Here is a 23,877-nt window from a genome sequence, read left to right on the forward strand (position 1 = left end):
ACTTTTTTAAGGTAGATCAACGCGAACTACTCCGTCCAAAAAGCTGATAATGACATTCATGTTCATATTTTTATTATTATTGATCTCAATTTAATGCAATACATACTATGGTTTTGCGTCATGGGATTTCATATCCTGTTTCTATTTTCATTCGATTTCTTACAGCGTGATATATAAAAATATAATTGACACCGCTTTAAAAAGTCTTACAAGGTCTATTAAAAAGGATCTTCACATATCATTTTGTAGGCTCAAAGAATTTAACTTAACCAATCTTGTGTTTAACGCTTCATTGCATTGGATCAGAATAAACTAAAATAGGAAGACATATATTAAACTTTAAATGTTAGACAAATTAAAGGTATGGCAATAGCTACACAATCAAACAAACTAAGAAGCCAAAATGAATTTAATTTGTTCAGCATTAAAGAAGTCCTGTTTAAAATGTTAGTGCGAAATTTAAAAGTATTTCGATGTTAGTTTTTAGCTTATCATATAAACAAGCAGAACAATAGGAGCAGATGTTGCATTGCAAACATAAGATGAAACTAAACTGAGCAAGTAATACGAGGTCTTAAACACCAAATAACCCCTAATTCCAATTTGGGTCTGAAGTCTCTTACACTCTTAACTACTTTCCGGTTTTAATCCTTTGGCGGAGGCGTCCTCGCTCCTTTTTCTGTGGTGCCAGATCGTGATTGTGGGGGGCATGTAGCACCTCCAGGCGGTTGTTTTTGGTAGTGCGGATTCGGGCACGGCACTTGGTGGTGGAGCGGGTAGCACAGATCCACTTGGTCCCGCGGCCGTTCTCCATGAACTTTACGTAGCTATGACCGCCGTAGTTTAGCTTAATGGACTCCCGTTGGCCCTTGGTGAAGAAGAACTGTGGAGTATCGCCTGTAAAGACAAGAAGTGTGTGTCCCGGTAGGTTAGTAAAGAGTGATTCTGGTTGGAAGTATACTCAAACGGGAACTGGAAACGTTTCGTGGATTCTAAAACGAATAATTACGCTGTTTAAGGCTTACATTTATTAAATTTACATTTGTTAAAGTGTTTATAAGTTGAATCATAGGTGCTAACTTAGCTTGTCCGTTTCCTAAAACACTGTTTTTAATAATATTTACGCAGAATAAGGGACTAAGATGAGTCGATTTTTTTTTAGAGAAAACAAGGAGCAGAATTTAATCTATAGATTTCAGTTCTGAAATGATGAGGCAATTATCAAGTTTTAAAAGCAAAATTATTATCTTGGAAAATGTTTGCAAATATTTAATAAAATAAAACTAGTTTTTTAAAATATAAATATAATAATAATTTATATTGGCTAGCAAATTGAATGTAGCCTTTGTGAAATTCAAAAAAATATCTTGTTTGTACCGACGTGGCCAGTTCAAAAATGATATTGCTTCAAATTTTCTATGGAGTAAAATCTGCTGCTGCGGTGTATTTGCCAAGAAAAAAATAGAATGAGAACTCCTTCTTTATTTCCGTCGGCTGACCACCCGAGTGGCACCCACAATGCCCGTGACATCCGCTACAATCTCCTCGTACTTCAGGTGCATTCCCAGCTCGCTGACATCAATCGTTGCAGGGGATTCGTCCTCCAACGCGGTAGTCAGCATAGCATCACTGGTCAGCTGTATCTCTTGTTGCTGCTGGGTCTGCTGTTGCTGTTCTTGCCTGCCGGCAGTGGTGACCACTTTGGCAATCGTCTCCACCGGCGGCACTCGACGCACACGCTTCTTGCGACGCACAATCTCCTCGTGCGTGTGGAATCGGTTAAGCGGACAGACGACATCATTGATGGTGAAAACACGGGAGCGGCACTTCTGGTTCCACCATTGGTTGCATCGCCAGAATCGTTTCTCCTCCCCCGAAGACAGTTTCAGGGTCTTCTCGAAGATAAACGGCTGACCGCCGTATATCAGTTGCATTCTTCCCCGGGAAGTGGCCGAGTAGATGGCCACGCTGCTTTCTGTGGACGGAGAGGGTACACATTCGGATTAGTATATATTCAGATGTTATATAAATTGATACAACAATAGATTCAGAGTCGGTTTAATGCTGTTTGCCAAGTCATGGCGCGTTTATATTTGGCAAAGCTTACAAACTAATCATACTTTCTACATAGGCGCTTGGAAGGCGGGTGATTGTGCTCCGGCTGCGACAGACAAACCTTGTACAGTCCGTTCGGGAGCCTGCTAATGGATAATCGAGCGTTGCACGGATGTTTTCCGTTACGCCGACTCCGACAGTTCCAGTAAATGGTGTTTCCGCGCTGGTTGTTCTTGGCGTAGGCAAATTTAGCAAACATTAGCTGTACGGACTTTCTCTGACCCTGGATGATCTGGATGTTGGGTATGATGTCCATCAGCTTTCCGTTCGCATTGTATATTGACTCTATTGGCAATTGTTTCCATGTCAAAAGGATTTCTGAAAAATATTAGAAATAGTGCATAGATTAGTATTGGCATCATTCGAAGATCTTGCTGAAATAAATTAAAGCCAAGACTGCACTTAGTTAAGGCTTTATTCAAAGACTAAATACCCTGAGACTCAAGGGAGGTGAACTTACTAAAAAAAAAAGACTAATTTATTTTAAACTTTTAAGTCGATCATCTCGGTTACCAATGTGTAATAATATAAAACTAATTGCTTCCTACTCCCGATTAGGAAAACTTTACAACTTATTGAATCTGTTTTTTTAGTCTAAGCTATTTTGTGGTACACAAAATTGTTTTAATTATGTAAAAAATTTTTGTAATGAATTCATCGGGAGTGCGGGAAGTTAGTACCTTCACATCTCACATGTTTGTTAGTCCCTAAACAGACAATATAGTTTTAAAACTACTTCATAAAGAAGTTTTTTTATTCTTCACCTAAAGCTTTATCCGTGTTGGGTTAAGAGAGATCGGATTTTGTCATTTACTTGCTGTCAATTCTAACCGATCGTGTGTTAACGCAGAGCGGATTCCTCTCGAGGCAGAGCTTCTGGGCGTCCACACGAGATTCCATTTTCTGCGATGTGTACATTGCGGGATGCGTGTGCAAGTTGCTAGTCACATGGATGATATCCCCGCCACTGGTGATGCGTGTGACCAGGCGGGCCCGACACTTTGCCTTGTGATACATGGAGCACTTCCAGTCCCGACTCTTTTGTCCCTCTCTCAACTTCTCGTTGGGGGTGTAGGTATTGCCTTTGTGGTAAACGAGATCGGTGCCTCTATTGGAACGCACATACTGTGCCAACTTCGCGTGATCTGCAAAGGAATTATCAAAGTTAGTTGGCTGATGGTCAGAATCTTAGTTTAAGTGCAAAGATGTAATGGCATAAGGGTTCATTTGGAGTAGTGAAAAGCAGGCGAACATTTTGTAACGAAAACAGTTTGTTTATTCCTCAAGACAGCTTGGTACCTGCTACTTCTTAGAGTTACGTCCGCTCACCACATCCTTGCGGCTGTGATTGTGGCCTTCGTGCCTCATCCGCACTTTGTTTGTGTCCCTATTCACAATGGCCCGGGCCCGACAATTGCTCCGGAAGTTGGCACACTTCAAGTACGTTCGACGCAAGTTAGTAGTGCCGATCACAAAGCGATAGCCATCGATAATCGTAAATCCGTTCTTCTTGTAAACATTACGATGCCGAGAACCTGTTAAGGAAATGGCACAGCGGGTAAGTCATAAGTGGTAAAGGAATATTACTTAAAGTTAAGTCTAAATTATTTGATATTGATTTAACAATGATGGATGACAGTTAGTGTCTACCTCTAATTAGTAGGTTGTCTTAACATAACGAACTAGGACTTAAATGCAAAAGCTATGTGTTGAGGTCAATCACCAAATGAAGTTCAAGCAATGTTTTACATTCTATTGTGACCATTCCACCAAATGTAACAATGTTATAAAGATGTGAACATATTAATACTATTAAGCTCATTGGGAGAATGGCTAGCTGCTGCTCCGCCTGCTGGAACACTTTCGACTGCGCTTGTGCAGCTTGAAGGAGCCCGCCGGATGGTTGTGATGCCGGTGGCTTAGCTTGATGGCGGTGCTAGTGTCTGAGCTGGTCACACATCTCGCCGGGCAGCGTAACGCATTGTTACTGTTTTTGGAGCAGACCCAGTTGATGCTGTTCCGGTACTTGCGCTCCACGGAGTACATGTGCCCCTGAAAGATCAGGTTCTTACCGCCGCGGCGGTTAGCCACCAACTGGAAGCAGGCTGCAAGAATTGAGAGAGATTAATCAGAAGACCTGTTATTCGCTTGAGGACTCTAGAGAAACTACAACGGCAGGGGAGGCGGAATATGACTATTTGCTTAACGGAAACATTTTTATTCGACTAATGAGATGGCACAGGTAATTCGTAACTTATGGATGATTGTGGAGCCCGCGCAGGGCTGAGATCCGGTTGGACTTGGTCACCACGCGTGCAGAGCACTTGATGTACTTGCAGCGCAACTTGACGCATTCCCAGTAGCAGACATCCTTGATCCGGCGGTTGAGGGTGAAGGGTTTGCCGTCGATGGTCAGAAGGTTGTTGCCCCGATTGCTCCTCGTGAAGCTCACCTCCAGGTGGTCAAAGTTCTGCTTGCGAAAGTTGCCAGGCTTCTTTTTCCTGGCCACCAGGAGCGGAAGCTGAACCTTGAAGGCATCCTCCAGTTCTGGAAGACAGAAGTTGGAAAGGGTGGACGGCTATTGATTAGAACGTTCTGACAGCTCGTCTGCCCAAGATGATCCGCCAAATAATATATGCCTGCTCCGCATTAGTTTGTTTACTTTATTTACATTAGGCGACATTGTTTTCGCATTGCAATTTCTCTTATTTTAACATTTGTTCACAATATCAGCTTGGAATTTGAGAAGGCGTCGCTACTTTTTTCGGCTTCATCACACGACACTTGAGCGCCCGTATTTGGAGGTTGAGCTTTTCTTTCACAGCGGGTATCCGACCAACACTATTCACTTGTAGCAGGCAATTTAACTGTTTATTTTCACTTCTTTGCTAACAATTTAACAACAAATCGGATAATTCACTTGCAGTTTTTTTTCACAATTCTGGCGACATTTTGGCAGAGTTGCCGGATGAACGGAAACTACCCAGGGCTGCAAAGAAGTGAGTACAGTAGCTACTAGCAAGAGTAATAATCAAGCGACAAATATGAGCTAATTGTAAAAATTAAGAGGGCAACACATACAAACAAACTAGTATAGAAGATATTAATCGTGTTAAAATTTTAAATCAATTATTTTTTAAATATGCATTTAAAAAAATTTCGAGTTCTGACAAACCTGGTAATGTGAGTTGTACCTTAATGGAAACTAGAAATTGAAAAAATTAATATATAACTAAAGGTCTGACAGAAAATCCTAAATTGATATGACGTTATAAAAAAATAATTTTTAAATTACATTTAAATATAAATGAATTTATATAATTTAATTTATAGTTTCATCATGACCGATGCCTCACTGTACTCCCAATGCAACCCTGGTTGCTGCCATTTCTTTACTTTAATTTCAACTTGGTGTCTCGTGGGCGTGCTGAAATAAATAATTTGTGTTTTACTCAGTGAAATTGTGCAACGATTGTGATGAATAAAAGGGAATATTGTTATAGCCCCCAGCCCTCCTGGGTTGTACTGCAGATGCTGGCATTTGCCTAACTAAACCGAAATAAAGTCCACTTTAAGAACCGCATTAACTGTGTTTTATTTTGTTTATGTTTTTGTTGACCTCTCAAAACGAAGTACCTTAATAAGTTTCGCTATAATGTGCCATTGCAGAAGTTCCGAAGGAGGACACTGAAATACCGAAGACTGCAGAAAGTGACAATGGAGTGGAAAAACCCCCTAGAGATGTGGATGCCGTTCCCTTGTTCGATGGCAGTCGCGTCTTTGTGTCCAAGGTGGCTCTTGCCAAGGCTTACTTCCACGTGCCTGCTATATATACATCCCGGGTCACGGATCTGGTGATAGGCAAGGCGAAGCTGTCCCGCATTGCCCAGGGCAAGGAGTCCGCCGACCAGGAGCTGTTCCAGGAAATCATAAGTACATAATAGAGGTTTTATCTTATCACACGACCTTTATTCTTTCATATACTATATCCTCTCTTTGCAGCCCATGTGTGCCAAGTGTTTGCCCAACGAGGGGACCAGCTAAGCCCATCATTGGTCCAGAAATTCTTGGACCACAAGCTGTCCACGCTCAAAGTTATGATAGTCAAGCCATAGTGCGCCGGACAATAGTTTAATTTCGTTTGTTGCGTTTTTTAAAATGAAATAAATGCCAGTAACTGAATTGTTCCTCCCACCTCTTGTGAAGTAGCTAGTTAACTCAGCAGAACCTCCAAAAATAACCCCAACTAATGTTTGTAAACCTCCTGCGTCTGTCATTCCAGGTGCCATCCAATCTCTAAAGGCGCTCTTCGAGGACAAGACCACCGGTGGCAGCATCCAGTACACCACCACGCAGCGTGGCAGGGTGATGCTGGTATACGAGGGCTATCGGTACGTGGTGAACCGTCAGAGTCTGAAAAACATCTTTTGGCGGTGCTCGCGGTACGTGAAGCACAGCTGCCGCGCGACCCTGGTAACCTCCAAAATTCAGGACGTCACCATACGCATCGCTGGCGCTCCGCACACCCACGGTCCGGAGGTCAACTCTATGGATTTGGCGGCTGACCTGTTGGACGAGTTTCCAGAGCTTCAGTAGGCTTGCGCAGGAAGCAGCTAATCTATTTTACTCCTTAGTCTTCAGCCCTAGCTTAATTATAATAAATTAAACGAAATATGTGTAAAATATGTATTTGTCGGTGTTCGTTTTGTACCTAGTTTAGCTTTACACCCATTTAAACGCCCTACTAATGTGTGACTTTTGTAACTTTGCAGTTGAGATCAAAATGGAGCCCTCACCCACACCTGGCCTGCCAACGGACGCATCTGTTGCCGCCCTAGCCGTAACCTATCTGAGCGACGATGAATCTTTCCGAAAACCCTTTACTTTGCCCAAGATACTGGACGGTAAGTTCTACAAGAACATCCAGCCGAATCAGAAGACGCCTGGCGCCATCCAGGCCACCTGCACTACCTGCTACGGCCTCATCTCCGGCACCACCAAGTCGACGGGGAACTTCCTAAGCCATATCAAGAGACGCCATAAGGAACTGCTGCCGCTTTGTCAGCTTTACTGCCAGGCCAAGGCCAACGGAACTGTGCCTGCGGTTAAAAATCCACTACCCAATCCAAGTCCAGTGGTCACCTCGACGACACCCACGGTGGAAATGATGACTCAGGTGACACAGATGCCCGCGCCGACGTACGCCACCGCTCCCACTCACCTGGCGATGCCGGTGACTGTGCCTGTTCCCGTATCCATGTCACTGGCCATGCCCCTCTCCCTGCCCCACGTACAGACCCCGCAAATGATGGCGCTGATGCAGCAACACCAGGCCCACGGGGCAGTCTTTATCAGCAAGGATTACTAACCCCTTCGGGTCTGGGGTCACAAATGTCTGTGGTTTTGAATTATTTTTTGAACTAATGTCGATGAAGAGTACCTATCCTATGGTGAGCGAGTTGTCCTGTAAAAGGAAATTCGTTTATGTAGTCTTCGGGCAATTGTAAGCCATTCAACATTAGTGACCGTATCTCTAATAATATATCAGGGTTTTCAAATAACACTTATTTAAAACAAATTGGGGTGCAAAAAGCTAAGTTCAAACGAGCATATAAGTTTTCCATTAATTTTATAAGTGTCATTTGATATATATATATGAACTGGCCAGTTTGAATCAATATAGTTAAATGTATATCTTCATGGAGAAATTGGAAGCTAATGAAATCAAGCTTATAATAGTCCAAAGACTGCTTGCTGCAAATCGACCCACCTGAACCTAGGCTAACTGCATCGTTGTATAAGTCCTGATAGGCTTAAGTATTTTATAAAACAAAACATAATAAATGATCATAGAAAAATCTTGTACCCTTTTTTAAGATTTCTATCTATAAATTGATTTTTTGTCTACAGTTAACATCATTTTCTGACTATTGATTCTTTATTCTCTTTCAGTTCGTCGTCGTTACTCCAAAAAGGCAATGCAATACGACGGGCCAGCGGAATTTAACCTGGCTGCCCACAGGCGCCCAAAGCTAATAATAGCCAACGAACATTTTATTGTCCACCGTATTCTGGGAAAGGATAACCTTATCGGATCCTGGCGATGCATGTACCACCACAAGGGATGCAAGGCACGAGCCTCAACTTTCATGGTGGGCTCCGAGGTGAAATACCGAAGCACTTGCTCCTCGCACAACCATAAGAATGTAAGGACCAAGCTGGACAGTTTAAAGCTGCCTTGGATTCCTACCGATTAGGGCAAGGTTAAGGGATTTTAAATCCTTTGAATGCGATCTCACAATTTTTAAACTTTTTATGCTCAGAACATACCTAGCAATGATCGGAATAATTTAATTTGTTTCCAAATCATCGAACACTTGAGAGTAGACCAATAATAGTTTACCAAATATATAGATGTTTTAAGAGGATAAACTAAGTCTTCTTCAAAAGATCATATTTTATACACGCAAAATTTAAAATCTTGATGTAGAACTAATAATAAATTAAAATGATAAATAGGCAGTAATCACACAAATAAATATGCTTAATTTAACTATGCAAATTAAACAAAAAAAAAGTGATTTTAAAAGAAAATTATGAAAAAAAGCCAACCAATATAAAAACATACCTATTTTTTTGTAATTTGGTTTCCATATCTTTTCAAAAGTATGAAGATCTTAAAACATATTATTAGTGCACAAAACAAACTTTAACTTAAAAGAAACATACATTTAAATAATTACATTCAAAAGAAACAATCTGAAAATCTGACATGTACATATGTTTGAAATGTACGGAGAAATACTCTTTTAAGATGAGATCATATAATGTGCAACTTGTTTAAATGTTCATCTGATTTTATTAAAAGTTCATAGTTTGTACGTAACACAAGCCATGGCTTAAGTCAGTGCCGTGGCCAAAAGCTTCTAAGCAGTGAGAACAGAATAAATAATATGACCCGGGACTTTGTACATCACAAAACGCGTGTTTTGAGATCCTAGATAAACGGGCTACTTACCCATCATAACTAGGGTCGGGGCACTCAGTCTAAATCAGAAAGATACATTGCAAGAACAATAGTCGAATACATTAGCTTAGCCCTAATAGAACTCGTACATTAGGGTGGGAATGTCTAAGAAGCGGTTACATCTTCGGCAGCTGGTCTAGATTGACCTCGGTCTCCATTTTCCAGGAGCCTTGTAGCTTATCGGCGGCTGTAAGAGAGCTCAGCTTTTTGTGGATCAGCATCCCAGCCGCTTTGGCCGCCTCAATACGCTTATTGTCACCCATGTGGTTGTGTACATCTGTGGATAGTAAATTGAACAATTGCTTGGGAAACAATTATAGTTTTCACTTTACAAACCATTGGTTACATAGAGATCATCGCCGATGGTCTTTAAGCGGCTGCGGCACTTAACCGATCGGTTCTGGACGCACTCCCAGTAAAGGATATTATTGCTCTTGCCGAAAAACTTGAGATTGGAGCGGTAGACGAAATTGTTAATGGTTAGCAGAGTGCCGCCTTTGCGGCTGATCAGGAACATCTGCGGTCCACAGTTCCGAACGTGTTGGGTAACTGGAAAACATAAAAGTGCGTAGGTTATTTGTCTGTCACATTTTTGTTGAGTACATATACGTATTAAGGAGTTGGAGCTTACGAGCTAGTTAAATGGTTTACTTAATGGTCTGATTTATTGACATCGTTTTATTACGAAAAACTTATTAGTAGGGGTATTTAAAACCCAAATGAATATAGAAAATATAAATTGAAGCTGTAAGGCATATTCAGTGTCACTTCTTAATTTTGTGCAGGGTTTTTGCAGGCGTCGCTTGATCCCTTCTTGGAAATATTTAAGGCCTATTCTCCCATCAGCTGGATATAGAAATTATAATATGAGCTTGTAGGCAAATTTAGTGTCACTTCTTTTTGTTCTGCAGGGCCTTCTGGAGACGTCGCTTGATCTTTTCGCGAAAGTCGTTGGGGTCCACCTCCTCCTCCTTGGCGGGCAACTTGTCCGGCAGCGGTTCGTCCAGCTCGATCTCATCGATCTCCTGAATCTCAAACTCCTCGAAATCTTCATCCTCCTTGGCGTCGGAACTCTCCAGCTTGGTGGTGGTCTTGATCAGCTGTTCCACCTTGGTGTCCTTATTGGGCGACAGCGAAGATATGGCTCCCGAGTCGCCGGGCATGAACTGCGAGGGCAGACAGCTTTTGTCGCTGGCCTGCATGAAGTGGACATGCTCGCCGTCATAGGGAAAAACCCGCTTCTGGTCGCACACCACCCGCACCTTGCATTCGTCACCGTGCTCCCGGTAGCAGCACTGGAACACCGAATAGTCCGCCTTGCGGAACGAGAACTTGAACAGGTGGCCATTGAAGATGAGCTTGACACCGCCTGCAGAGGGAGCAAGGAATCAGCTTGGTTATCAAGGAGCACGACTCTCGAATGGATTCGGACTCACCCTTCGTGGTGGACGCGTACACCGCCGGCTCGCTGGCCTCCTCGTTCAAGGTCGCCGCATGCAATTTGTCCAGCAGCTTCGGCTTGGGCGTCAGATCCTCAACCTTGGTCTTGGGCCTGCCGCGTTTACGTGGTGGGATTCCTCGAGATGCAGATGCGGATGTGGCGGCTGTCAATTTGAGAAACAAACGCAACAGGTTAGAACATCCGGGTAAGATAAGGCCTTTCGGGCAAAAAATGAAAATAAAACGACTGAGGAGGGACTTTTGCTGGTTTTTGTTTATTTATTGGTTTACAAGCAGGGAAAAAGATAATAATATCAAATTAAAATATTTTATGTAGAAAAAACACGATTTAAAGAAGAAGAGCACTGTACTTTAGAGCTGGCCAACTTCTCACGGTGCTATCGATATTTCGAATGCTTGTGTATGCGCTAGGCAATCGATGATTTCGTTCCGATTATGTTTATATCACTGTAAGAAATTTATGTTTATTTTGGTCTAATTTTAAATTTATAATAAAGCTTTTAAACACAACTTTGTCCAATAGCGTAAAAATTACTTCAGTATTGAAATAAAAAGTTCCCCCATAAAATATGCAGTTAAAACTATTTAAGTTAAGCTTCCCATATCTAAAATAAATATTACGAATTTCAATTCGTACGGACATTTTTCAAGAAAATTGTTGCTCTTTTGATCGGTTTCAATTTTTTAAACATTTAGTATATCAATTCGTTTAATTTTATAAGCGTTTTTAATGAAATGAGTTTAGGTTTAAAAAAGGGGGCGATAGCCGATAGTTGATAACCGATAACATGGCACGCCATCTTTGTTGTAGTTGTTCTCTCACTTTTTTCGCCGTGTTCGCTTCATATGTTTTTGGAAAGGGTTTTTGGGCAAACAAATTGTTTGTCGATTGCTAACAAAATGTGCAGTGTCCTGAATGTGCAGAGATGCATAATGGCAAGTAATGTGAGTAGAGAGTAATCCGTGAATTATCCTGTGAACAAGCCGTGAGTGTGTGTGTAAGTGCCTGTGCGTTGCTTGTGTGTGTGCAGCGAACTAACATCTTTGTTGTTGCTGGGTGTCTCAAAAAGGAATCCCTCCAAATAAAAAGTGAAAACATAATATTCCTTTTACGTTTAAGTTAATTATGAGTGTATAAAGAGGAGTTTTGGCCGGTTCCAAGCAATTCAATTAAAGCGAGTAGGGTGTACCACTTACACCAGAGGTGAGTTTAAATTGTTGCCAAACAAACATATCTGGTCTTCCAAAGGAAATGAACTATGATGTTTAACTATGAAATATAAACTACTCAATACCCCAAAAAGAGGTTCTTAGCTAAAATCTCCCTCAAGCGATATAAATAAGCGGCTATAAATAGTACATTGTATAGGAAATCGACATTTCCTACAATAAATGGTTTACTCACCACCCCAACAAATTCATGTGTTTTTCTGGGTAATGTTAAGGTACCAAGTGATTTGGGCAATAAAATCAGATACTTTGCCTACTCCATTGCAGGCCAGTTCATCGGGGATATTCCGCGTGGCCTTTGGATCGAAAAGCACGACTACTTCTTCCTGAGGAACCAAAAGCAGGGATTCAACCTGGTCTTCAATGGATATATGTACAAAAAGGAGGCCAGTTTCCGGGCCACGGTCAACTGGATCTGTTCGGACGGAAACGGCAAGCGGCTGAACGAGAACAAGTGCTCCGCGAGGGCCATCACGAAGTTCGACGGAGGCATAAAGCTCGGAAAGAACGCCCACAACCATCCGCCGCGCTTTTTGAGCGGCAACGTGCCCGCCAAACTTATGCCCAAAGATGCCTTTTATCCCCAATATTAAAGAGAGAGATTAACCGAACCTAAACAGCGATTTTGTAGACAATTTAGTTGCATGTACTAGTTGGATAAAGCTCATCTCTCATATGCCACCCCTCATTTCAACATGATATTGTCCTTCATCTCCTTCAGCAAATAATCCGAAGGGCGGCGTCCGGTTGATGCGCAACGCCCACGGCGAGTTTCTCATGATCAGCGGGAAGTCCTACAAGAAAATCCGCGCCATGCAGTATCGCTCCTACTTCCATTGCTTGACCAGAAACTGCCCGGCCTACTACGTCCTGGTGGAGCTAAGCCGGCGGCCACGACTCACAAGGCATCACGCGCACGCCGAGCACTGCCCGCAGTGCCAGTAAGATGTAGGATGTGTATGTAGTCATAGTCCGAAACCGCAATGTACAATATACCGAAAACCATGAAAGCAATCCCCAGTGTTTTATTTACTCTTTTGAATTCCTATCACCATAATCCAGTCAGCACGCCCAACTAACCCTGAACCCCTGTTCTTGTCTACCATTTTTATAGCCAAATTCGACTATCAGATCAGCGTGGATGTTGGTGAAGCCACGATGCAGTTGGCCAGCTCCTCCGCCGCCGGAGTGGTCAACAGCAGCTCGCCCTTTTTCATCGTCAGCAAGTACGGCACCAAGCAGATCATGCTCAAGCAGCACACCTTCAATCGACACATCTGCCGGGACGACGTCACCTACTGGCGCTGCAGTCAGGTGAGTGGAATGCCCAGGGACCGTATATTTTAAACACTTTTACTGTTTTAGTCCTTACATCAGTCTATTTATCTATTTGCGCCATCAGGTCTTGACTTTCGGTTGGAAGAAATTTTTAGGACAGCAGCGATTGGCAGAAAAGTGAAGAGGTTGTTTGTGTTGCAAATATTGACTTTTATTATTTTCCATCAATTTAAGTATTCTTTTAAAATTGACGAGGTGGCAGAATTTGTACTCAGCCTACTGAAACATTTTAGAAAAGTATTCTTTCATTAACACCCAGTGTTAGGGTGAATCTAGATACATGCGTCTGGGTATGTACTTAGGTACAATTGTTTGGCACCTTATACCTTACCTAGGTAACAAAATGTTAGGCTATCTTTTACCTTACCTCGGTAAATTTTTGTATTTATCTTTGGAACAAGTTATGTTGGTCATTAATGTACTGAAATGTTATTATTTATTTTTGTTTTCAAGTTTGTTTGATACAACTAGACTAAATTTCTTATTATTTTCGCAAATATGCTAATAAAACATAATTTCACTACAACTTGCAGATAAGTGAAGAAATATCATTACTTATATATATTGCATTTGCAATAAATAATGATATTTCTTTGCACATGTTTTTATAACCAGGCTTAATTGCCAGAGCGTGTACAAAATATCATAATTCAACTGCAGCTATTATAAATACCTATAAACCTGAAAATGATTTATTTTGAAAAGAAGAATTAATTAAGAAGTGTGTTTTTTTGTATGTGTACCTTTTGACCTTACTGTACTGTTTGTACCTTACATACTGTTTGTCGCAAATACCTTGGACTTTACACTTGGTCCAAAAAACTAATACCCTACCCAATACTGGTTACACCACTGTGTAAATTAACCTAAAGCGATTTGGCTATGAATCTTAAAATTAAATATAATTTATTTTGATAATGCAACGGTCCCTGGTGTTTACCAAAACTAGATCAGTATAAGTATTTATTACGTTTTCATTTTAGTTCGCCGTTTTGCGGTGTCGGGCACGGCTAAAAACCAAACAGGACACCCTGACCATCCTGAACAGCGAGCACAACCACGAGGTCATCTCCAAGGCGCGAAAGTACGGCTCTCTAAAGCGACAAAGGGCGGAAGCGGAGGCGGCGGCTCGGGCGGAGCGGCGGCAGGACCCTTTGGAGACCGCCGTCACTTCAACGCCGGCGACAGCGACCTAGCGATCTAGTCTTAAGCCCTATTGTACTATATAACATCACCTCAACTTTCGTCTGACTCAATAAAATGCAAGTTAGCTAAGTTAATAGTTTCCCCTGCGTCTCTTTGCTACTAGCCCTAGATTTGTGAGCCAAACCCAGTCTTGTTTGAACTAATCCAGTTTTTGTCCTTTCCATTCACAGATCCCATTGCGTACTACTCTTACATCACCGGCTTTCGGGGGAGTCGGAAGCTGAAGATCGGAGAGTTCACATTCACCCGGAACAAGGCCACAGGATCGAAAACATATTGGTCCTGCGCCCGAGCGGGAGCTCACAAATGCAAGGCCCGGGTAGTCACCGTGCAGGACCACGATGTGACCATTAAATGCGGCCAACATAACCATCCGCCCTACTAAACAGCCATAGAAATCAGCCGACTCTGGCTGCCCATTGTATAGAATCAATTATTGCCTGCTTATTATTTATTATAGAATATAAAGCTTAAAACTCGAAACTGCATTTTCTGGTGTTCATAGTCTCCCGGTCTTCACATTTATACATTTCGAATTGAACCCTAATAAAACTCATATTAATATCTTTCAGAACTCGCCGATCTGGATGACATGAAGGGTGCCATCAAGCACAGCCTGCTCACATTCATTCGTGGACAGCGCGGTTGCAAACTGCTGGCGTTCAACGGCCACAACTACGTGAGAAACCGTCGCAGTAACCTGAAGACTTACTGGATATGTTCCAAAAAGGTGAGTATACATTACAAAAAAGCTGGTTTAAAAATATAAAAGCGAGGATAGTTTTGTTATAAAATGAAATCCCTTATATTAAAAAAAATATACTAAAAACATTCGTTTACAAGTCCAAGTTAAACTCTTTTTCCATTGAAAATATCATCTCAAACCATTTTCAAATTTAGTAAGTTTTAAATTTTCTATAATACCTCCGTTCAATAAGTTTTTACATTTTTTGGAATGACATATTTAGCCGACTTTTTAAGCCATTTCGAAAACAAGAGTCCATTTACTCCAAAAGCATTATTTTCCCAAATTTGAGGTCAATTTTTTTTTTAAAATGCTGTCGTGGGTAGAATTAGAAATCGTGTCATAGAATCACAATAATGAAAATATAAGTCCATTTAAATGTAATGAATTCCTATATGTGATCAGAGTTTTTTGTATTATATATGGGCTCGAAAATGGGACAAATATAATCCTAAAATAATACTTACGATATTTAAGAACTGCCTTTTGTTCTCCATTACAGGGCAGCACGAAATGCAACGCTCGAGTCGTGACCAATGTCGTGGAAGGTGTTCACAAGATTGTCCTGGAGTCCTGCCATCATACATGTCTCAACACAGAGCGGAAGAAGCGGCTGTCGGTGACTAGTTCCCCGGTAAAAGGGCGCAATAAGTCGGACAAGGCACTGTCCACAGGGTTTATAAAGGCAGAGGCCGACGAGGATCTCACGCTCGAATTGCGGACGCTCAACCTAAGTATTGAGGACCTTCACAATCTGCAATGAAAAGAGACTCAAAATCTAGCCATAACTTCAGATTTAGGAGTAAACTACTTATATGTAAATTAAAATAAAATTTTAGTCGTGTGTAATTAACAAAAATATAATTTAAGTTTGAACAATTAGCTGTAAATTATTAAATATTTGGAGTGTTGATTTTAAATTAATTCAGCATATTTTGGTTATATTTCCAGTGACCCTTCATGTGCTAACCGTGCCACACGCAAAATCCGATGATGAAGCGCTTCAGTTTGTACATTGCCATGGATGATATGAAGCTCGCTATCAAGCACAGCATGCTCACATTTATTCGTAGACAGCGCAGTTGCAAACTGCTGGCGCTTAACGGCCACAACTACGTGAGATACCGTCCAGAAACCCAAAGACTTACTGGATATGCTCCAAAATGGTGAGTTGAAATTTGAAAGATCTATGTTTCGGAATAAGCTGGCTTAAAATGTAAAACTCAGGACAGTTGCGTTTAGTTTTTATAGTTTAGTAACATTATTTTTTTATTTTTAATAAATAATATTAAATTGAATTTTGACGTTATTTTTTTTAAATTATTAAAAATAAATTTTTAATGAGAAATTTTAATTTGCAGATTCTGAATCTGGTCTCAAGCTTCAACACATGTCAGCTTTTCTAAGTTAATAGTCCTAAAATAACATGAATGTGTTTACTTTTGAAACCTTGTTTTTAAAATATTTAACAGCAAGGTTCAATTAAAAGCCTTTTATTTAAAAAAATCTTTCCAACCCATTTTAAAATAAGAAAAGTCTCATAGGTCTCCTTTCACAAAAATTTAAACTATCAGGCATTTTCCAGGTTTCACTCGGAAGTGAATTTCATATAATTTTTGAATTTCCCCTTTAACATAATAGAATTTATCTTCTCGCAAGCGGTAATAATAGCAAAAACATTATTAAATTTAGCGTTGATTAAATACCTTTCTTACCATATTTCAACGAATAAAATAAAATAAGTAAGATAAGAATATATTTGTTTATCGTACCGTAACAACCGCTGTATTTTTTTTTTAAATTCGTTCGGAAACTAATGAATGCTAGAATGAAACCGATTCTAAGACGCAACCACAAAATAAATTTTAAAAAGTCAAATATGCTATAAACTAAGTTTATTAAGTATAATTTTCTTAAAACATCAAAGAATAACATACAAAATTATTTATTCCTTAACTTACCGCAAAGTATTTTAAAATCATTAAAGTTTCCTTAGGATAATTAAGACAGGGAATTTATATGCCGTATAAATCTTTCGGAAATAAGAACAGGAACAGGTCTGGGAAATTCGAATCCTTGTGAGTCTTTTGGAAGTGAAAACTGGAACAGGAGCGTATATGTTTGTAAAATTTGTGTACAAGGTATTTTTCGATGTGGTCCATATTTATTAAATTATAGTTTGTTAAACACAACTAAGTCACAAATATTGTTCCGATTTCATTCATTCAAAGCCAAGTTTAAATTTTTTATGGCTTTTATTAAAAATCTATAAGCAAATATTTTAAACTGAACTGTTAAGCAAAGTCAAATCACAAAAACATATTCTAAAAAAAAGATGACGATTTTGGTTCAAAATCTTTGTTATAAGCCATAGGAAAGCCATTAAAAATCCTATATTAATTTCGGTTCACTACAAGCGGCTGGACTTTTGAACCACACTTGAGGAACCATGTTTTGGGTACCGTATTTGAAGTGATACAGGACGGTGGAGTTGGGTCCTAAAAAAATGGTGTGTCCTGGCTGACATGATTTTAGCCCTTGAAGAGATCGGAAAAAACAAATTAAACAAATTATTCCTTAGTAAAGATGCCGTTATTGGGTTGATCACTTAAAAAAAAATGTTTTTAAACCGATTTGTTCGACCTTTTCGAACATTTTAAAAATACTTATAATCAAAATGTTTTGTAAGTCCGAGGCAGACGCGATAGAGAGTAGTATAAATAAAATATATAACCAAATTTCAAGGGGATCGGTTCAGTAAAACTTGAAATATCATGTCAACTAACCACCTCAAAAAAAGTAGTTTTGAGAAAAACGCGTTTAAAGATTAGGCTCCGACTCCACGTCACAGATTTGAAAGTCTAATCTTTAAAAGTTTAAACTTTTAAAATATGCAAACAAAAGAAATCGATTCATTTAAATTTCTTGACCAGAATACATACCCCCTTAAATAATTTTAACGGTATAGAAACCAGTAATATATTTTGTTCTGTATTTCAGGGCAGCACGGACTGCAAGGTTCGAGTTGTGACCAATGTCGTCAAAGGTGTGCACAAGATTGTCCTTGAGTCGTTCCATCATTCCGGTCTGAACATGGAGCGAGAAAAGCTGTTGTCGGTGATTTGTTCGACGGGAAAAGGCACTGGGCACGGGTTTTAATAAAGGCAGAGGCCTACGAGGATCTCACGCTCGAGATGCGAACGCTTGACCTATGCATTGAGGACTTTCACAGCCTGCAACGACAAGAGACTTAAAACCTAGCCATATTTGAGATTTAGGAGTACGCTACTTATATGTAAATTTAAAATAAAGTTTTTGTCGTGTGTACCTAGCACAACTTTACTTTAAGATTTAAAATTAGCTGTATATAATTTAATACTTGGTTTGCTTGACTTTAAATTAATTCTGCATACTTTTTTCTGTTTTACAGTAACCTTTGATGTGATAACCGTGCCAAACGTAAAATCCGAACTGCACCCGATGGTAAAGCGCGTCCGTTTGGCAAAAACCATGGAGGATGTGCATTACGTTCGCACAGCGGCCGGAAATGGAGTCTTGCACTGCGGCGAGCACCGATACCTTCGAAACGCGTCCTACAAGGATAAGGTCTACTGGAAGTGCAGCAAATGGCGCAAGCAATGTCGCTCCCGCGTCATCACTCACATCTTGCCAAATGGACAGTCCCGCTACGCCGTCAGCGGAGTGCACAATCATCCTTAGATCAAATGAGCGTTCAGCCGGCTGAATTAGACGACACATAGATAGCTATAGGATTAAGTACGCTATCTACTTAAAAAAAAACAATGAATTTTAAATTAAAACAAGCTCAAGCCAACACTATAATCTTTCCCCTTGCTTAGTTATGAAACGTTTGTAGATTAGGAAATACAAAATCACTTCTGCCAAACTCAGGTGAGTGTTTTAAAAAATTACATTTAAAACTAAACCGTCTTATATATTCAACTTTATAGAACATAAATGGTGCATGGCTGGCTTTTGGTTTTTTGTTTACTTTATTTATATTGGAGACATTTTAAATACCTTAATAAAGATTGCTTTCTTCTTTAAACTGCGTTTTGCAGATCTCTGTTTTTCATTTCTTTAAAACTTTGCATTATTTTGTATTATTTTATATTATCTTGTTCTGCAAATATTCATTAAATTTCTTAAAGCCCTAATTAACTATTTGAAAACCATTTTCTTTCCGTTGCAGCTCTTTCTGACCTCGATCCCAGCATCCTTGCCGACTACGGCAACGAGAGTTTCTTGCCCAAAAGTCGGGGTGCTCGCCGCCAGCAGATTCGATGTGGTTTGTCGAACCAGCAGAAGTGCGTGCGGACCTTGGACGACTGGGATCGCATCCGGTATGAGCGGACCAATGGCGGCGATGTTCTGATCTACGATGGCGACCGCTATCTGCGCCAGGCCAACTACGATGACAACATCTACTGGAGCTGCGCCAAGAAGCGGTTGAACTGCAACGTGTACATGATCACCCACAAGAACAAGCCCACCAATGTGGCCATTTCAGGCGTACACAACCACTAGACGTACATTCTTTATTTTGTAACCAATAAAAATACACTATTTCGTTAGAAAGCCATATTAGTAATTGCCCACAAGTATTTTTCTACCACATTAAATAATTCAAGACTTTAATCACAATGCCTAATGATTTGTCAAATCCTTTCAGAACTGGCTGTATTTGGCACAGGACAGCGAGGAAGGACCGTGCTACTGTTCCAGAATGAGAAGTTTGTAAAAAATCGATGCTCCGCCTCTCGTACCTACTGGATCTGCTCAAGAAAGGTAAGCTTTGTCCAAAAACCTTTGCTTAAACAAACGGATACTTTTACAACTTCTCTTGTATCTATCCTAATTATTATGTTAAAAATGAACTATACATACATGTGACGGTATTCCGAATTCTATAAAGAAATGTAAAACATTTTTAACTCAAAATAATTTCATTTTCAGGAATTTTTTTTAAAGCAAGACTAGTTAGTAGATCTTGGTAATAGTAGCAAATAATAGAATGAGACCTTGAAGGATTGAAGTGGAGAAGAGTTTTGTGGGAGCAGTAGTTGATCACGAGTCAGTCGGTTTTGGGGCCAAGGCGAAACGTAAATTTTCAAGTAAAACAAAAAGAGAAATATTAGATTTGTATAATAAAAGGCCAAATAAATATTATTGAATAATTTTGAGCAAAAGGGATTACGGTTTCAATTCCGTAACCTTCTAGGCATCCGTTTGCTATTAAATGTGAGCCTCGGGAACAGCAACGACCATATAGAAGCCATCGAGAAATATGGGAGGTCTTCTTTTCTATTTATAGCCATACTACCATGAAAGTCTTTCCAAGAGCGATATAGGCTAAAAGAGCATGACATGATAAAAAATCAAATTCGTTAGATCCATTTCACTGAGATCTTTAACAAATTGGTAGCTTTATGTTTTCAAAAGTATAACTTTACATAACTTTAGGCAACTGTATATTTTTAACTGCCAGACGTTACTATTGTTTTAACATGAATTTACTGAGTTGGAATATTTTTTTTTGGAATTCTTAACAGGATGTCACTGTCTGCAGAGCCCGCGTGGTAACCGCGATGGACAAGAACGCCCAGGCCCGCATCATCAAGTGCACCTACCAACACGATCACAGCCGGAAATTTCCCAACAACGTAAACTTGCCTGTCCTCATAAAAAGAGAGAAAAAGAGCCTATCACTGGAATCGTCATAGGATTACATTTAAGAGCTCACTGTCCAAAGCGTCCACGCATTTTACTAGCCACTTTTAAATAAACGATTTTGTTTTAAATCTCGACTCGATGAGGAACTGCATCTTTTTCCATGATAAGGATAAGGCTACGCTACTGACGTAGAAGCAATGAACTCGTTCTCGTACTAATCTGCAATTTCATTTTCATTCCCAGCCTTTCACATCGACTTTGCGGACTCAAAAAAGAACGGTGGCAAGCTGCTGGTGATCAATGGCTTCCGCTTCTTCCGGAACAAGAAGCGTGGCCACTTGCAGTACTGGAAGTGCCGTAACTACTACAAGGAACGTTGTCCCGCCATCGCCATCCACGACGAATCCACTCTTATCCTGCGACTTTGCCACCAGCATCAGCACACGGAGAGCAACGACATCGAGATCAAACCGTTGCCCGGAGGGGAAGCGAAGTTACCTGAAGCCGGCGAGGACGAGGCGCTGGCAGAACCGGAGACTGAGATGGATGGCGGAGGGGACAATGGAGCTGCTCCGGATGCGGAGCTCCGAGCCCGTCCAATCGCAACTATTCGGGAGCCGCCGCCGCTTCTCGAAATAAAATCGAAACTCAGAAACCGCGAGTTCTAAACGTGATCAGATACTCCCTACCACCTAGTCCATAAGCGTGTAAAAATTGAGTATTAAAGCAAAGCAAAGTCAAATGTTTTTCAATACCTCTAAGTATCTCCCCGAACCAACTTGGTTAGCTCTTTTCAACTGACTCTACTAGCAACTAAATGATTTCATCTGTATCCGATCTATTTTCAGAATTTGACTACGGACATGGTCAGTATCGCGGCCACAATCCGCAGATCCAGTTCTCCGTGTCCAAGAGAGGTGGCCAGCTGCTCTGGCTAGATGGAGTGAAGTTCTTCCGAAACAATGTTAACCGCACTAATCAGTACTGGCGCTGCCAGTGGTACTATCGCCATACCAAGTGTCCGGTGCTCATCTGCATGAGCAGGACGAACAGCAACGATTTCCGGCAGATCCACAACCACTGCCATGTGCGACCAAAGCGAAAGGAGAAAGCTGGAACGGGAGGGGGTGCCAGAATAAGGACTCCGGTGGTATCCAACGTGAGAAGCCTTCCACAGAGCATGGCGCACCTTTTCGATATGTAATTTAAGAGTCTTTCGTAAAGCATGTTAATAAAACAAGAAGAAACCTTCAAGGAACCTCAATAATTGTCCAATTTCTTAAATGTGTACTTGTAATTGACAGTACCTTCGACCATAACTAATCCCTGTCTGCTTTCTTACAGTTGTGCTGGCCAACGACGAGGTGCCCAATCCGGAGGATGTGCTGGTCTTCTTCACGCAATCGCTGCGCGGTCGCCCTGCCATTATGGCCAATGGCATTCGCTTTCTGATCATGAGCGAGAACAAGAAGAAGATCCTGTGGCGCTGCAGCTCGATGGCCACCAAGAAGCTCAAGTGTCCCGCCCGCATCACCATGTTGAAGGAGACGCCGCCCAAGTTCATCATCAACAAGGCGGAGCATCTGCACGCAGAGCTCAAGCGGAACAAGTACAGCTCCAGCAAGGCGCAAACGCTGCGGGACCCCCACCAAATGTCCACCAAGATGGACTGTGAATTGGAGGGCGCTGGCGGTGTCAGCTTCGATCTCCACGAGGAGGAGCTCCATGACCTCACTCACGACGTCTAGGGAGCATTTAGTTAGCTTTAGGTGTACGTTAGAGACAACCGAAAACTTGATCATTCATTCAGAATAAACGGAAACAAAATTCATTGTTAGGCCAAGCAATTTGGGTATATTTTAGCACTACCTTAAATAATCACTCCTTCTTAATCCCTTTCATTTCTAATTTTTATGAAATTTTACCTGTACTAATAATTAAATTTTCTTGCTTTTTAGATGCAAATTTTGGTTACGTGGTGAGTCAAAAGGGGCGCATCTTGTTGCTTCACGAAAAATTCTCCTACGTACGGGAGAAGTGCATCAATGGAAAGACCTACTGGCGATGTACTCAATACACCACCCAAATAAAGTGCCATGGTCGAGTCCACACGCTCAGGGGAAAGATTGTGCACTCGAGCAAGCACAACCATCAACCATGTGGCCAAGGACGTAGGCAGTTCATTAAGCTCCTTGCCGGGGAATAATTTGGGCTGGTGAACATATTGAAAAATTCCTTTTTTTTTTATCAAAACATAAAATCCAAAGAAAAATCCAAGCAACTTTCTTAAGAGCCCCCAATTTTCATATACCTTTTGATATTTTAAGTTTAAGCTGGAATTGAATATAAAGGTATTGCCTGATTATCAGTTTTATTTACATTTACATTTAATACACATGATTTATTTTAAGCTTGAAACTAGTATTTTATACTTTGATCTCCACGTTCGTATTTAAGGTTTGCCTAATATTAAGCTCTTGTGTGAAAATAAACTCAAAACCAACCAATCCACACTTAAGTTTATCTAGAATTTTTTGATTTCCTAGCGCACTTTTAAGTCGAACCCTGTATAAATCACTAATACTATATGCGTTCCCTTTCAGGTACTGCACATTTGGCCAGTTTCAGTTGCACCCGGAAGAAAAAGCGTAAGCTGGTCATCGATAAGCACGAGTTCGTAATGGATCGCAAGTTAAAAAGCAGCATCAACTGGCGCTGCTCCCGCTATCGGAGCTCCAACTGCAAGGTCAGGGCCACCACCCACGTGTTGAAGAACGGCCAGGAGGTGTACCGACTGAAATATGCAAAGCACTCGCATCTGTGACCCAAGATAAATGTATCTGTTCAATAAATCAAAAACCCCGTTACCCACGTTTTCATTTGAATTGTCATTTTACAACCTTTATAAATTAGATTTTCTTAACGCGGTTTTTACACGTTCAGTTTATCTGATTATTTAAAAAAAGATTGTTAAAATAAGTAAGTTTGGCAACTACAATGGATGTTCAAGACAATAAACAATAAAATAAAATGAGTACAAAATCATAGATAAGTAACTAAC

At 40.7% G+C, this 23,877-nt stretch overlaps 10 protein-coding genes across 31 annotated transcripts in view; 2 read left to right on the forward strand and 8 right to left on the reverse strand.

Annotated features, from left to right (window-relative positions):
- The window catches only part of LOC128266150 (modifier of mdg4-like), a 32,720-nt gene that overhangs the window by 8,485 nt on the left and 358 nt on the right, over positions 1–23,877 (forward strand). Inside the window, exons 5-8 of one of the 22 annotated variants that reach the window (XR_008269031.1) lie at positions 14,950–15,107; positions 15,625–15,939; positions 16,074–16,288; positions 18,123–18,459. The exons of 1 other annotated variant lie outside the window; for it this stretch is intronic. Coding sequence is in view for 17 of the 21 variants with exons in the window: in XM_053002452.1 (XP_052858412.1) it covers positions 21,665–22,016; positions 22,161–22,491 (683 nt within the window). In the remaining 4 variants the exon portion in view is untranslated. Of the gene's footprint in view, positions 1–5,784; positions 6,049–6,117; positions 6,298–6,397; positions 6,861–6,887; positions 7,956–8,067; positions 8,632–12,100; positions 12,445–12,554; positions 12,848–12,947; positions 13,148–14,154; positions 14,434–14,547; positions 14,900–14,949; positions 15,108–15,624; positions 15,940–16,073; positions 16,289–18,122; positions 18,460–18,552; positions 19,035–19,335; positions 19,768–19,815; positions 19,932–20,695; positions 20,951–21,059; positions 21,614–21,664; positions 22,017–22,160; positions 22,648–22,774; positions 23,328–23,419; positions 23,702–23,877 lie in introns of those variants that run through there. 20 more of the 22 variants (XR_008269033.1, XR_008269032.1, XR_008269034.1 and 17 more) reach the window with 20 other exon arrangements.
- On the reverse strand, positions 57–1,070 carry LOC128251704 (uncharacterized). Its single transcript, XM_052978813.1, has 2 exons — positions 1,010–1,070; positions 57–960 (listed from the first exon to the last, which is right to left on the reverse strand). Exons 1-2 carry the CDS (start codon positions 1,068–1,070, stop codon positions 632–634), a joined length of 390 nt encoding a protein of 129 aa, XP_052834773.1. The 3' UTR covers positions 57–631.
- Positions 1,022–2,312, reverse strand: LOC128266153 (uncharacterized). The gene is made up of 2 exons (XM_053002476.1): positions 2,177–2,312; positions 1,022–1,975 (listed from the first exon to the last, which is right to left on the reverse strand). The coding sequence occupies exon 2, from the start codon at positions 1,932–1,934 to the stop codon at positions 1,482–1,484; it is 453 nt and encodes a 150-aa protein (XP_052858436.1). The 5' UTR covers positions 1,935–1,975; positions 2,177–2,312; the 3' UTR covers positions 1,022–1,481.
- LOC128266157 (uncharacterized) lies at positions 2,058–3,056 on the reverse strand. The gene is made up of 2 exons (XM_053002479.1): positions 2,930–3,056; positions 2,058–2,433 (listed from the first exon to the last, which is right to left on the reverse strand). Exon 2 carries the CDS (start codon positions 2,369–2,371, stop codon positions 2,111–2,113), a length of 261 nt encoding a protein of 86 aa, XP_052858439.1. The 5' UTR covers positions 2,372–2,433; positions 2,930–3,056; the 3' UTR covers positions 2,058–2,110.
- Positions 3,418–3,678, reverse strand: LOC128251705 (uncharacterized; the record flags this gene model as incomplete). Its single annotated transcript, XM_052978814.1, has 1 exon — positions 3,418–3,678. A coding segment is annotated over one exon (261 nt), but the record flags the coding sequence as incomplete, so codon positions are not given.
- Positions 3,510–4,234, reverse strand: LOC128266158 (uncharacterized). The gene is made up of 2 exons (XM_053002480.1): positions 3,926–4,234; positions 3,510–3,650 (listed from the first exon to the last, which is right to left on the reverse strand). Exon 1 carries the CDS (start codon positions 4,159–4,161, stop codon positions 3,949–3,951), a length of 213 nt encoding a protein of 70 aa, XP_052858440.1. The 5' UTR covers positions 4,162–4,234; the 3' UTR covers positions 3,510–3,650; positions 3,926–3,948.
- On the reverse strand, positions 4,164–4,798 carry LOC128251706 (uncharacterized). The gene is made up of 2 exons (XM_052978815.1): positions 4,787–4,798; positions 4,164–4,693 (listed from the first exon to the last, which is right to left on the reverse strand). Exons 1-2 carry the CDS (start codon positions 4,796–4,798, stop codon positions 4,370–4,372), a joined length of 336 nt encoding a protein of 111 aa, XP_052834775.1. The 3' UTR covers positions 4,164–4,369.
- LOC128266156 (uncharacterized) lies at positions 8,952–9,660 on the reverse strand. Its single transcript, XM_053002478.1, has 2 exons — positions 9,479–9,660; positions 8,952–9,419 (listed from the first exon to the last, which is right to left on the reverse strand). The coding sequence occupies exons 1-2, from the start codon at positions 9,657–9,659 to the stop codon at positions 9,259–9,261; spliced, it is 342 nt and encodes a 113-aa protein (XP_052858438.1). The 5' UTR covers position 9,660; the 3' UTR covers positions 8,952–9,258.
- Positions 9,801–10,861, reverse strand: LOC128251707 (modifier of mdg4; the record flags this gene model as incomplete). Its single annotated transcript, XM_052978816.1, has 2 exons — positions 9,801–10,511; positions 10,579–10,861. Coding segments are annotated over 2 exons (762 nt in total), but the record flags the coding sequence as incomplete, so codon positions are not given.
- LOC128266154 (uncharacterized) lies at positions 16,113–18,459 on the forward strand. Its single transcript, XM_053002477.1, is given in 4 exon segments — positions 16,113–16,248; positions 16,251–16,288; positions 18,123–18,278; positions 18,281–18,459. Coding segments are annotated over 4 exon segments (426 nt in total). The 3' UTR covers positions 18,377–18,459.

This window comes from Drosophila gunungcola, chromosome 3R (genome assembly GCF_025200985.1).
Source record: "Drosophila gunungcola strain Sukarami chromosome 3R, Dgunungcola_SK_2, whole genome shotgun sequence".
Taxonomy (NCBI): Eukaryota; Metazoa; Arthropoda; class Insecta; order Diptera; family Drosophilidae; genus Drosophila; species Drosophila gunungcola.